This window comes from Aspergillus clavatus, genomic scaffold (assembly GCF_000002715.2).
Source record: "Aspergillus clavatus NRRL 1 1099423829800 genomic scaffold, whole genome shotgun sequence".
Classification (NCBI taxonomy): Eukaryota; Fungi; Ascomycota; class Eurotiomycetes; order Eurotiales; family Aspergillaceae; genus Aspergillus; species Aspergillus clavatus.
In genome coordinates, this window is record NW_001517099.1 from 2,082,064 (window position 1) to 2,095,193 (window position 13,130).

A 13,130-nucleotide genomic window follows, 5' to 3' on the forward strand; every position below is an offset into this window, starting at 1 on the left:
TATAAGCCGAGGTTATTGATATTCAGATTTCAGGATTCAGGATCGTAGCTGAGTTACACACTGGTGTGCTCATTGACTGCCGGGGGCTCTGGGGAAAGCTAATTTAATTTGGGGTGTAAGTGTGAGTGAGAATGCCTGTTGCCTATTGCCTATTGCCTATTGCCTACTCTTCACCCGGGAACCCCTGGGGAAGGCCGGAAGGTATGGTCTGGTTTGGGTTTCCTTTTAAGTATACCTAGGGGACTAGGGGTGCGGAAATATAGTCCGTGCGGATCAAGAAGCTTAAATACAAGTCTTGGCAGTTCGATCACCCACCCCCGGGGCCTCACTGTTTGTATACTTTTGACTTACAGAGTTACAGTGCAGAGATAGAGCATTCTATAACTCCCTTTCTAATGTTTCTGTTGTCCTGTCATGGTATGGAATCACTGTCATTCAACTGTTTTTCTGAACCATGAGCCATGTTGCACAGTTAGAAGCTTAAGTGCGGACAGACCCGGGAGTGACTGCTAGCCACAGTGCCACTTCTAGGGACTCCCCAGTCTCCTAGGCCAGGAACTATCTTTGACCATACTAGAGTGGTACTGGTACCCCTTACTGAGAATGTGTAGCTCTCTGCATCAGTGATGGTGGGAGAACCGAAACACTTGACAGCCTCGCATTCATCTTTCTATTTTCTTTACTCGCCCTTTTTCTTTCGATACTGTGTTCTCATGAAATCCCTTACGGCTAGATAAACTTCTCAATGCAGAGTAATCGATTTTTTTTTTTTTTTTTTTTTTTTAAAAAAAAAAAAGATTGAGTGATGTTCACCTGTTTCGTAACGCTGTAAAACATACCAAGAACCTCAAGCAAGAGAAACAAGATACCGATTGAAAGAGGCAACATGAGCGTAGGACTTCCTACTCAATTAGCTGCTGGAGTACATTTTTGCGGATCTTACCGCTGCCAGTGAGAGGAAAGGTGTCCGGCAGACCGTCGGTCCCCAACCAGAATATGCGAGCCGGGGCTTTTACCGGGCTGAGGGTCATTTGAACCCATTCCACCAACTCTGCATCCGAGGGGCGGACGGTGCTGGGTAATTGTTGTAGAAAGGCCGCAACCACCTGCCCGTAGTGGTCATCGGCTACTCCTAACACACAGGCCTGCGCGATGGACCTGTGCTCCTCCAAGCGGCCCTCAATTTCCTGAGGATAGATGTTTTCTCCACCTGCGCCGTCCGTCAGCATTCGATCGTTTCATCCGCCCTTTCCACTTGAAGTACCTCGAATAATTATGTCTTTGATTCGACCCGTTACTTGCAAGTTCCCGCAGGTGTCAATCAGCACTTCATCTCCCGTCCGAAACCATAGCTCTCCATCCTCCCAGACCATCGCGTCGTGGGCTCTCTCCCGGTTCTTGAAGTATCCTTTCAGCAACAGATAGCCGGAGACATACAGCTCGCCTCGCTCGCCCCGAGCAACGACCTTTCCCTGGACATCAACCACCTTGGCCGATGTGTGGGGTAGAATCTGCAGCTGGCCTGGCAGTGATCTACTCTCTCCCATACGCGGTGGCGACAGGAACGCGGCGGCAGAGGTTTCTGTCATCCCTATACAAAAGTGTTTAACATGAATGACAAGTAATCCGAGAATGCGACCACAGATCCGACTAACCAAAACCTTGTGCGAGATCCTTGAGCCCAAACTCCTGCTGGAGTGCGGTCCAGAGAGACTCGGACGGGGAGGAGCCGCCTATGATTCCGGTTCGAAGATGGGGCGAGGGACCAGGAGGGGCAGTCTGTGCGCGTGCCTTCTGAAGGATTGCGTTAAACATGGTTGGAACTCCGTGCAGACCAGTGCACTGCTCCACGCGGAGACATTTCAGAGCGGTGCTGGCACTGAATCGGGCTGCGGGGAGGATCAGTGAAGCCCCGTGAACAAGGCAGGCCATCATGCCGCAGATGAGCCCAGCACAGTGGAACAGGGGGAAGCAGCAGCAGATCCGATCGTTGGCAGCCAGGCGGATCCGATCCCCAGTCAGAAAAGCGTTGTTGATGATGTTTCTTGTGGCAAGACGATTTTTCAGAGGATTAACCCCCTCAAGAAACAGGATAGATCAGTGGCAAATTCCACTCACGAGTGTGTTAACATTGCGATCTTGGGACTCCCCGTCGTACCGCTGGTGAGCAAAAACGCGCAAACGGCATCACTAGCAACCTTTTCCTCGAGACAGGTAAGGTGTGATAGGGTAACGAGGCTGGTCCGCTGGAGAAATGTCCTCCAAGGTGTGAATATGCTGGTCAGTGTCGGGCTATCATCGTCAATCTGCACGATAGTCTTCAACCGGGGAACCCGCTGCCCTAGGGTTCTACTCCCGACAAGGCCTTGAAATTGATCTAGGAATGCACTCGAGGCTTCATTGCCGAGGCTGGCGGAGATGAACAACATACAGCTTTCTGAAAACTTCTCATCAGTTCGGGGGAGGTTCCAAAGAATCCACCACAGGGGGCGGGAGAAAAACCAGGCACACCACTGACCACTCGCCTGGAGAACATTGAGAGTCTCGACTACGGAGTATGACCCTTGGATCAGGACGGCAATGGCTCCAATCCTAGCAGCAGCAAAGAAGAGCTCCACGTAGGTCTCACAGTCCCCTAGGAGGATGGCAATCTTATCACCATAGCAGATCCCAGCGGCCACGAGGGCGCGGGCGATGTCTCTGGTTCGGAGATTGAGATGGTCATAATCCCGCCTCACGCCGGTGCTGAAAGCCACGATAGCGTGTCTCTCGGGGAAGGTGGTGGCTTGTTGGCTTAAAAGCTGTCCTATGGTACAGGAGCGGAGAGGGGGCTGAGACGGTCCTCGGATGGTTGCTTTTGGGTCGGTCATTATGTTAGCAGTTGGGGGCGAACTTTGGAATTCTTCTTAGAATAAGCTGAGATCAGGGGAACCAAATGAGGACTTACTGGTGTTAAGAAAAGTCAAGAGACCCAAAATATGTAAGTTGTCAGGTGGGAAGGATTGTCGCTGCTTACTTGGTATAGTACACTGACATAGAACGAATTGAGCATCATAGCTGCTCGCTGATCAGTTGCATACTTGCCAAGATCTGTCGTGAACTCGTGATGTGTTTTGTTATGCGTGTTCCGCTGATTTGGGAGACAGCCCAAGTAAAACATCTGTTCCAAGGCTTTCAGATGTGCTCATGTCATGGATGCTTTGGATTGTATACAGTCAAGTCATCTGTGGGACACATGTTTTACCTCACGATGGCAATAGCGGAAGGGTCTTTTGAAGTTATGACTAATCTAATCTACTCCGTCAGGTCGCCCTTAGCTTCATACTTTAATTCAAGGTTCTTATCAGATAAGTATCCAGCATGGATAGTGGATGGGAATGGATTATTATACTTATAGTATAATAGGATTAGCTAGTCATTAGGAGGCATACTACTCTCTTTCTATAACCCTCTTTTGTTTTTGGCAACGCTCTACCCTCATAGTCTATAGATGATAAATCTGGAGGAGTATTACAGTAGTTGTTGGTACACTACCACCGGTGAAAGAACTAGTACTCGTCACGTGAGAGAAGAGCGGCTGGTGCGTGCTCCGTAAGCGATCCGTGAGTGTCCCAGAGCGCACAGAATCAGATAAGCTGGTGGACTAAATACCGGTGGGAGAGTATAGATATCGATCGATCTATCGATTCCTCCCTTCTTTTATCATCCGTCTCTTGTTTTTCTTCCTCTTCCTCTTCCTCTTCCTCTTGGGAGAGTGTTTCGGATTTTTCGGGGAATTTTGGAAGTTCTGCTGGAGGTGGTACTTGGCACATTGTCCCGATTCAGCACTTGGGCTTTGGGGAGCTGAAACAGATCTTCTACGAGCAAGCTTATACCGATCACTTCATTCATACTTCATCGCTGTCGACTACCATGGTTTTTTACTGATCAGGTATGTTGAAACTGAATCTCAAAGGCACTGAAGAGACTTGGAGGGGATTTGCTCCTTAATTGCCTCACGGATGCATGATCCATCATCAGCCTATGCCCCCCGAGAACCTGCACGGCTAATTGGTTCAGAGAGATTGATATTCCCCTACAAAGGAAAAATCCGCAAAAAAATTGGTCCACTGCGTCTCTCCAAAGTGACGGTAATCCTAATTCCTAATACGACTATCAATCAAGGCCACCGACTGCGCAGTGCCGGGTTGGCAGATTGCCCACATTTTAACTCGCGATTTGATACCTGTATAATTCTTTGATACCCCGCCGTCATATATACAGCGACATGTCCTCGTCAGAGCAAGCAATCTTTTCTCAGGATGCAGGGAAGCATCAAGACAACGAGACCGTCCGGGAGCAATCCGCCCTCAGCCAGGAGGACGTCGAGAACGGCAATGAGCCCAGTGTTGCCGAGATTGAGCGGATCTACAGGTAAGAAGACTCTTTTACTACAACAATCCGAGGAACAGAAAGAAAGCAGACTAACAACCAATCCCAGAAAACTGGATTATCGCATCATCCCCGCGTTCTGGGTCCTCTACTTCCTCTGCTCCGCCATCCGCTCCAATGTCGGACTGGCGCAGACGATGAACATGGACGTGGGCCACGACCTCGGGTCCGTCCTGCACCTGACGCCGCACCAGATCTCGACCGGTCTGGCCCTGTTCTACGTCTGCTACGTTGTATTTGATCTGCCGTCGAACCTGGTCATGACCCGGCTCAGCCCGCATGTCTGGATGAGCCGGATCGTGATCAGCGTCGGCATCATCGGCAGCTGCATGGCAGCCATGAAATCGGCATGGAGTTTATAGTAAGTCGACCGACCACTCCCCGTGTGGTGAACCCAATCGTCAAGATCACAAGCTCACCGCACCCGCCCACGGCAGCCTCCTCCGTCTGCTGCTCGGCGTCTTCATCGCCGGCATGTGGCCCGGCATGGCCTACTACCTCACCCTCTTCTACCCGCCGTCCCGCACGGGCAAACGCATCGGCCAGTACTTCACCGCGGCGCAGATCTCCGCCGCCGTCGTGGGGCTCGTCTCCGCCGGCTTCCAGGAGATGGATGGCGACCGCGGCCTCGTAGGCTTCCAGTGGATGTTCCTCATCTACGGGATCATCACCATCGCCGTCGGCGTCGTGCTGCTCTGGTGGCTTCCGGACCGCCCTGTCGCCCCTGCAGAGCAACAGCAACAGCAACAGCAACCCCGCAAATACCTCCACTGGCTGCCGCGCAGCCCGCCGGCGCTCACCGGCCGCGACGCCGAGATCCACTACAACGACCTGCGGCGCGTCTACCACCGGTCGCAGTGGACGCTGCGCGACCTGCTGCGGATCTTCCTCGACTGGCGCCTATGGCCGCTGCTGGTCATGTACTTTGGCGTGGTGGGCGTGGGTATCGGGGTGCAGAACTACGCAACCGTGATCATCAAGGGGATCAACCCAGGTCTGTCGGGGATTGATCTGAGTCTCCTGACAGCCCCGATCTGGCTTGTCCGTTTCCCTCTTTTCCTCTCCTTCTCTCCCCTTTCTCTTCAAAAAAAAAAAAAAAAAAAAAAAAAAAAAAAAAAAAAAACACACACATAATAACATAACTGACACAACAAAAAAAAAACAATAGATGGACCTCCTCGGCATCCTCCTCGTGACCCCCTTCTCCGACCGCTTCCACCACCACCGCGCCCTCTTCTTCTCCCTCCCCGCCGCCCTCCAGATCCTCGGCCTCCTCCTCACCACCTACGCCGGCTCCGCCGCAAACCCCTGGCCGCGCTACGGCGGCCTCCTCATCGTCGGTTTCGGCCTCGGCCCCACCGTCCCCATCACCATGTCCTGGACCACAGAGCTCTTCCAGCGCCGTCACGGCGAGGTCGGCGTCGCCGCCGCCGCCGCCGTCGTCTCCGGCTGGGGAAACTGCGGCAGCATCCTCACCTCCTACGCGCTGTATGCCGGCTGGGCCGCCGACAGCAAGGCTCCCGGCCGTGCCAAGTTCCGCAAAAGTAACCTCGTCATGGTCGGCATCCTGTGTGCGAGTATCCTGGCGTCGGTGGTGTTGCAGGCTTCGCTGTGGGCGGTGGAGCGCCGGAGGCGCAGTCGTGGTGGTGCTGCTGCGGCTGGTGAGAATGGCGAGGACGCCGGCAAGATTGTCGACGGGGCTGCTAGGCGTGAGGCGCGTCAACGTGGGTTGGAAGGGCTGGGATCGGCGGGGATTCTGCGCTTCTTTAAGAAGAGGACTTGAAATGTTGCTGATGGTCTTTGGGACGCAGATAGTGTTGGCTATGTTGCTTGTTAATAGTTTACATGACTGCTCAAATATGCTCTGGATTGCTTCATCATAATTGACGAGGACGCGAGGTGTTCACCGAACGCGTCGGGGTAACTTCTATTGATACACTATACTACTATCACACAAGGCAAGATGGGATTCTTGCTTGGATTTCCTGACTGATTCATAACTTGCCGCCGACCAGTCCCAAATGATGGCTCTCCATATCACCTCAGCGAATGGAGTCCTCTATGCTAACGTAACACATAACCCACATGAAAAGCGAAAGAAAATATGATTAAAAATGCAACAGCAGCAGTGGGGAACGAACGCAAAGACACAAGCTCTGGCATCTCTGAGAGAGTCAAAAGTGAAAATCTGAAAGACCGGCATTAGGGGGGGGGGGGAACGAGGAGGAAAGAAAAACAAAATCTATGTCTGCTCTTCTCGCTGCCAGGCCGCGCTTGTAGTTCTACACCCAGTTGACGCCGGAGGGTATACGAGCGCTAAAAAATGTTTGCACATTTTGGTTTTATATCAAAATATTTAGAGGCCACCGCAGAGCTAGACGTCGTTAGTAAAAGCGCAGAACCCCCTTTCAATGGTTTGAGGTAACTTACAGTCTCAACAATGATACCGGTGATCTGGTAAGGATCAGCGTTACTGGCGGGACGGCGGTCCTCGAAGTAACCCTTGCCATCCTTGGCGACCTGGCGGGGAATACGGATGCTGCCACCACGGTCGGCAACACCGTAGCTGAACTTGTCGATGCTGCCGGTCTCGTGACGGCCAGTGAGACGCTCCTCGTTGCCCTCACCATAAACGGCAATGTGCTCGTTGTGGCGGGTCTCAAGCTTCTTCATGTAGGCCTCGATGACCTTCATGCCACCATCGCCACGAGTCGAGACAGTGGAGACGTTGGTGTGGAGACCAGCACCGTTCCATTCACCCTTGATGGGCTTGGGCTCGAAGGAAATCCGGACACCGAACTCTTCAGCCACACGGTGCAGGAGGAAGCGAGACATCCAGAGGTGGTCACCCACTGTAATGATTTGTTAGCATTTATGAGAAAGAAAGAAAAAAAGATTCGATATGGGACACATACTCTCGATACCCTGGCAGGGACCAACCTGGTACTCCCACTGGGAAGGCATGACCTCAGCGTTGATACCAGAGATCTTGATGTTGGCATACAAGCAGGCACGGAAGTGAGCCTCAACGATGTCACGGCAGTAGACCTTGCCAGTTCCGACACCGCAGTAGTAGGGGCCCTGAGCACCGGGGAAACCACCCTTGGGCCATCCGTAAGGCCAGCCATCGGTACCGAGCAGAGTATATTCTTGTTCCAGACCGAACCAGAATTCCTCCTTGGCGTGGATCTCCATCAGACGGTTGGCCTCGTGGCGGTAGTTGAACTTGTTGGGGGTTCCATCCGAATCCCAGGTCTCGCAGAGGACGAGGATGTTATCACCCTGGCGGAAGGGATCGGGGAAGATAGCGACGGGGCGAAGGTAGACATCAGAGTTGTCACCGGGAGCCTGGCCAGTGGAGGAACCGTCGAAGTTCCATTCAGGGAGCTCATCGACAGTCTTGACAGGCTTGGAGAGAGTCTGGGGGGATGACAATCAAATTAGCACTCATGAATGACTGATCGTGCAGGATAAGGATCACTAGCGTGACGCGTCACGTGTCACAGGTTGGCGCGCGACATGAGATCCTGGCTTGCAGCATCGAGTCACCGTGCGCAGGCTTATCGGAAGAGGGGGGAAAGATGCACATCGATCAATCAAGATAACGGCAAGATTCCAGCCTCTATTCGTCATACTGTGCCTGCGCTTTGACCCAACACAATTGCAATCTGAATTCTTCATCCTTGTCCATGTGCGCGCCCGGCCCGATCCATGTTTTGCATCCAGACACCCAGGTCGGGGGACCGGAATGATAAGAAGAGGGGGGGAGAGAGAGAGAGATAAGGGAAAAATGAAAAGTTGCATACCCTTGTCTTGCAACGGCAGTTTCCAGTAGCATCAACCCAGACGTACTCGGCCTGGATGTGACCCCTCTGGTCGAGGTTCATGTACTTCATGAGCTGTTGCCAGCGCACAAAAAGTCAGTATGACTGTTTCTTCTAAGCCGCAGATGCGGCAGAAGGAACTAGTGTAATCATAAAAAGAGAAAACGCACATTCTCCGTGTTGGAGATGACGGTTGACGATTCAGAAGCCTAGAGAAGACAAGGGTATGAGTCAGAGCAAAGGTCTTTTTCGAGCAGCAACAGCACTGCAGACAATGCATCCCCCAAGTAGTGGGAGGAGAAACATACCATGATTGGCAGATGTGATGTGGGATATGAGATATAAAAGAAAATGTTTGGTCTCTTCAAGAAGAGAAATTCAAGCTTGCACGATGCAAAGCAAACGGGACTTCAATCAATCAAAAGAAAGATTTGAAGTTGAATGTAGTAGATACCGGGGTACTAGCGATGGCAATGATCCAAAGATGGACAACAGCTGACGATGGTAACTTGGGAGAGTAGATAAGAGAGAGAGAGAGAGAGGAGAGGTGGGTTCTAGAGTTAAATAGAGGAGAGAAGATAAAGGATGAAGATTGAGGCGAAAGCGAGATATGGGAGTCACAGGTACTGTGTGGGTGGGGGGGAGGAGCAGGAGGATATCGTTCAAATTTAAGGCAAGAAGGAAGAACTTTTGAGAGAAAAAAAAAAAAAAAAAAAAAAAAAAAAGCCAATTTTCCTTTGGGGCTTTGCTGGGGGCAAATTCGGTGTAAGTTTGGCTGTATCTGTTGTTATTTTTTTACTTTCCGGGAAGGACAAAAGGAACCAGGGTACGAGGTAATAGGATTGAAAATTACGGATAAGGATAGTCAGGTCGGCGCCGGGCGGCGTTTCTGTAAGACAAAATTACTCGGGTTCCCACCACTCAGCTTCGACCTTCATTCACCACTGATTACATCGTGTGCATGGATGATCGAACCATCTGGCCTCGATATTAGACTTGTTAGGAACTTAGGGATGGTTATTTGGCAAGGATTCAGAGGGTGGATTTGTTTTGCTCAATTGCAATGATAATAATATCAATATACAAATAACAACATAATAATAATCATATGCATGGGGACAGTGAAGTTGATAAAATTCAATCTGGCTGGAATGAGGTGTAAAGTGTGGGCGGAATTCAATACCAGGGTTTGTCACAGTTACCATACCAACCATCCACATTGGATATATCCCTCATCATAATGACTATGCTGGCAAAGGACATCAATATACTCCTGCGTCTGCAATTGTTGTGATATGCAGCAGGATTCTTGGTATGAATATATCCATCTGTTCAATTGATTCTATTACTAAATATTTGACTTACTTGTCACTGCCTAAATCGCCGCCTGCGTTGATACCGTACAAGGCTCATATGTATGTGGTTTAGCTGCAAGCATCATGCTCATCCAGGGCAATCCCAATTTAGGCAATCCCCAATTCCATCCATCCATTGCTCGAAAAATGACTCCCTCTTTCCCTTCCCAGTCAGGCACTAGATAGATACTACCACTCCGTAGGGACATGTATTGTGATAGGTAGCCATGAAGAGACTAGAGAATAATCCTCCAGTCCCGTCGTTCCTCGCCTGCACAATCCAGTAGTTTCGGACTTTCAGCCTTTCAGGTCCTCTCGCTACAGACTCCAATGAATCAATAATAACCTCAAAATCAAAATTGCAGGTCTTCCCCCTGATGACCCACCCCACGCCAGAGGTACTCTAACTGCTTTGACTGCTCTCTGGCTTGTGAGTTGTGAGAGATCGCGACCAGCGGTTTTCTGATAAAGATCTTTCCCTGTATTCGTTGCGGTCATCGCGCATGATGCGCCTGCTGACTCTCCGGCAAAAAAGCAATGATGGACGATTTTCTGATATCTGGGAAGAGCGACGAGATATCCGTGATCATGTTGCTAACAGGTATTATCTAAACTGTGATAGAAGGCCAGTGCATATCAATGGCAAGCCTATAGTAGGTAGATTCTCTCTAAATAGGTACTGAGCACTATGACCTATGGAAGGATATCTACGGCTTCAGAATGCAGACATGGCATCCATGCACCCGACGGTAAAAGACTTTAATCCTATTGGCGATTTGACATGTTAGTTAGCCAAGGAGACATCAACATGTTGAATCTAGTCGAGTGTAGTCTGCGCCATAGAGACTTATCTATTCTCTAGTTTGAAGCATCGCGTGCCCTAATCACAGCTTCCTTATCTTGCTTGATAACTTGAGTCAGTCAGTGAATCAGTCCATATTTCAACCTGGGAATAGACTACTTACTCCCAGTGTATAGCAAATTCAAAGACTTTTCAAGACTTACTGTAAATACACACAGAGTCCCCCAAGTTCCCAAATCCCAAAACCAACGATGTCTAATCGCGCGGTGCTCGGTACCTGCGACTTATCGGCTGGGCTCCAGCTTGAGCCTTGAATGGCCGAATCCCTTATCAATGGCTGCCCCTCAAAAAAAGAAAAAGCCCCCCTCCCCCCCGCCATGTCGCGTGGGTGGATCATAGCGCGTCTGCCACATTATTATTATTATTTCTTTTCGTTGCATTTTTGCATTAATCTTTTGCTTCTGCTCTCTTCTTCCATGCTTGCAGTAGATATGTATGTATCTACGGAGTATGTCAGAAAGACTGTTCTAGTTTCTCTCCAAAAGCCAAGATCAACCCCCATTGAAGTTTCTTTAATATCCCTCATAAATTGAATCCTTTTCTCCCCCCATAGTCGCTACAAATTAATACCCAGTATATATGCAGCCCAACATATCCAAATTCTTTTTCCCCCTTAGGCAGAAATCAATTTACTGGATTTTCCCATACTTCGTCGATACATTGGAACTTTAAGCGGTAAAGCAATTACACATACCGTGTAGTCACACACACGTCCCGAAGAACTTGTGCGAGATGTGGGTCGTGGCAAAAAGATGTTCAATTGGAAGAAGAAACCAAAAAGAAACAAGAAAAAAAAAAAAAAAAAGCACCCCGAGACCGGACTGGTGTTACTAAGTATAATACTAGGGCTTGTGATGATCCAGTCAGAAAATTACAGAACGCACATTTTTTTGCACCGCCTCGATAATATTATTATTTAGGGGAACTGGGAAAGAAGGTTGAATTATCTAATCAACTCGAAAATCTGGAGGAATGGAAGGATAATTCTGGAGAAAGTCATCTTCTCCAGACTTTTCGAGTGGCGACCCTTGCTAGTGTCCGATCAAAGTGAACTGGAATCCTTAGTCTTCCCGATGACTGCTGTGACAGATAGAGAAGCAGTGGTGGATGGAGAGAGTCAAGCGTCAAGACAAACTAATTCGGAAGAATCAGGAAGCAGCTGCTGACGGAGTACGGGGTGGCTGAGGCTTCAGCCCTGCGGAGGGTTGTGAATCGTATACTCCGTAGTTGCAGATCGACGACTCCGACTCCTTTCCACTTGACAACTGGAACTGTTACTATTTCCATCAGATGCATTGTCTCACAGTCAGACAGCTCCAGAATCCAAAGTCGTGTCGTTGATTATTCACCACGAGGGCATCGCTACCACTCTTCATGAACATAAAGACATTGACATTATTCTGATAGCCGATGGAAATAGCTAGAGAACAGCTTACATAACCCTGTGTGGCGGTTCGGCCAAAGCCCCCTTTAGTCCTTGACTCCCTTCTAGCCGGCTCCAGGCTAGCGTCATCTCCCACGAGTCAAAGACATCATCGTTCTTGGTCCGGTTTCTCCCTCAATCATATGCGACTTGCGACTGGACACCAGAGGGATGATCGTAGACTTCTGACGCCGACAAATGACGCTGAAAAGTTGAGTCCAAACCAGTCCTCGCCTTGTTGCAGCTTCACGGCCGAGGGTCAAAGAGGGAACGTCATTGCATGACCTCGGTACTTGACTCGACCTACGAGCTCTGTAATTTGAGGTTTGAAAAAATTGGAAGCCAAGACATGAAAAAGAAGAAACGAACGAACGCACGGGCGAAAGAGTGAAAATACAGCGGGTAATAGTCACCTGCCTGTATCACTTTATCATATCAGTAATTCAGTATCTATCTACGGAGGATCCCTATATCCCTCACCGACTCCACAAAAGCAAATTCCTCTTGTACGGACTACGGACTATGGAGTAGGGACTATCAATCTAGTGCTTACTTACCTAAGGACCTTTAAATCGAACGGAGAAATCCATCCCCTTGCATCGGATCACCATCCAATAACCGCCATACCATTCATAATCCCTCATAAAAATAAAAAAAAAAAAAGAAAGAAAAAAAGAAACCAGGTACCTATCATTGAAACACCCTCTCGCTTGGAGAACCTCTCGCTCCTGCAAACTTCCCAAAGCGACCGCGGACAACAGCGCTCTGCCTGACCAGTCATTTCCCCACTCAGCTCGGATCCCTTATCGTCCGCTGCTGATTGGTGCGCGACGGGGATTCATGACAAACGGCGCTGACTGGATCCCAGTCTGGGACCGTGCCTCAGGCATCAGTTGTGGGTGTTTCAGATCCTCTGGGATTATTCAGGGAACGGAGGTACGCGTCTCAAGTCATCTATCTTTAGACTATCTAGATAGTCTTCACGAGTCAATACGGTGGATTGCAACGGTGAACTGACTCAAGTTCAATTGCTACGTACTTCATTCACGTTCTCTACTCTACAGTCTACGCGACCTTCTCCTCTTCAGACTCCCAAGTATCGTCAAGATTTCCTAGATATTGAATTGATGTCCTCCAGGATCACATTCTACTTTCACCCAGCTGTCACTGTTAGCACTTAGCAGAGGCCGAAATTCGCGCAGTTGAGTTGATCAGACATTCCTGGCCGCTTGGCA

General features: G+C 49.7%; 3 protein-coding genes across 3 annotated transcripts, besides 10 other annotated features; 1 reads left to right on the plus strand and 2 right to left on the minus strand.

Annotated features, from left to right (window-relative positions):
* The first annotated feature begins 132 nt into the window (after positions 1-132).
* Positions 133-165: a microsatellite.
* A 595-nt stretch (positions 166-760) lies between these two features.
* Positions 761-784: a microsatellite.
* Positions 785-902: 118 nt separating this feature from the next.
* On the minus strand, positions 903-2,870 carry ACLA_052080 (putative long-chain-fatty-acid-CoA ligase; the record flags this gene model as incomplete). Its single annotated transcript, XM_001272161.1, has 5 exons — positions 903-1,210; positions 1,265-1,591; positions 1,656-2,044; positions 2,119-2,437; positions 2,519-2,870. The coding sequence occupies 5 exons, from the start codon at positions 2,868-2,870 to the stop codon at positions 903-905; spliced, it is 1,695 nt and encodes a 564-aa protein (XP_001272162.1).
* An 850-nt stretch (positions 2,871-3,720) lies between these two features.
* Positions 3,721-3,747: a microsatellite.
* Positions 3,748-4,267: 520 nt separating this feature from the next.
* ACLA_052090 (putative MFS transporter) lies at positions 4,268-6,214 on the plus strand (the record flags this gene model as incomplete). Its single annotated transcript, XM_001272162.1, has 4 exons — positions 4,268-4,413; positions 4,481-4,792; positions 4,869-5,472; positions 5,600-6,214. 4 exons carry the CDS (start codon positions 4,268-4,270, stop codon positions 6,212-6,214), a joined length of 1,677 nt encoding a protein of 558 aa, XP_001272163.1.
* Positions 5,516-5,553: a microsatellite.
* Positions 5,516-5,554: a microsatellite.
* Positions 5,846-5,879: a microsatellite.
* Positions 6,215-6,787: 573 nt separating the features above from the next.
* On the minus strand, positions 6,788-8,566 carry glnA (glutamate--ammonia ligase; the record flags this gene model as incomplete). Its single annotated transcript, XM_001272163.1, has 6 exons — positions 6,788-6,805; positions 6,862-7,283; positions 7,347-7,851; positions 8,238-8,330; positions 8,426-8,464; positions 8,564-8,566. 6 exons carry the CDS (start codon positions 8,564-8,566, stop codon positions 6,788-6,790), a joined length of 1,080 nt encoding a protein of 359 aa, XP_001272164.1.
* Positions 8,567-8,952: 386 nt separating this feature from the next.
* Positions 8,953-8,979: a microsatellite.
* Positions 8,953-8,980: a microsatellite.
* Positions 8,981-11,247: 2,267 nt separating this feature from the next.
* Positions 11,248-11,277: a microsatellite.
* A 1,262-nt stretch (positions 11,278-12,539) lies between these two features.
* Positions 12,540-12,574: a microsatellite.
* The last annotated feature ends 556 nt before the right edge of the window (positions 12,575-13,130 follow it).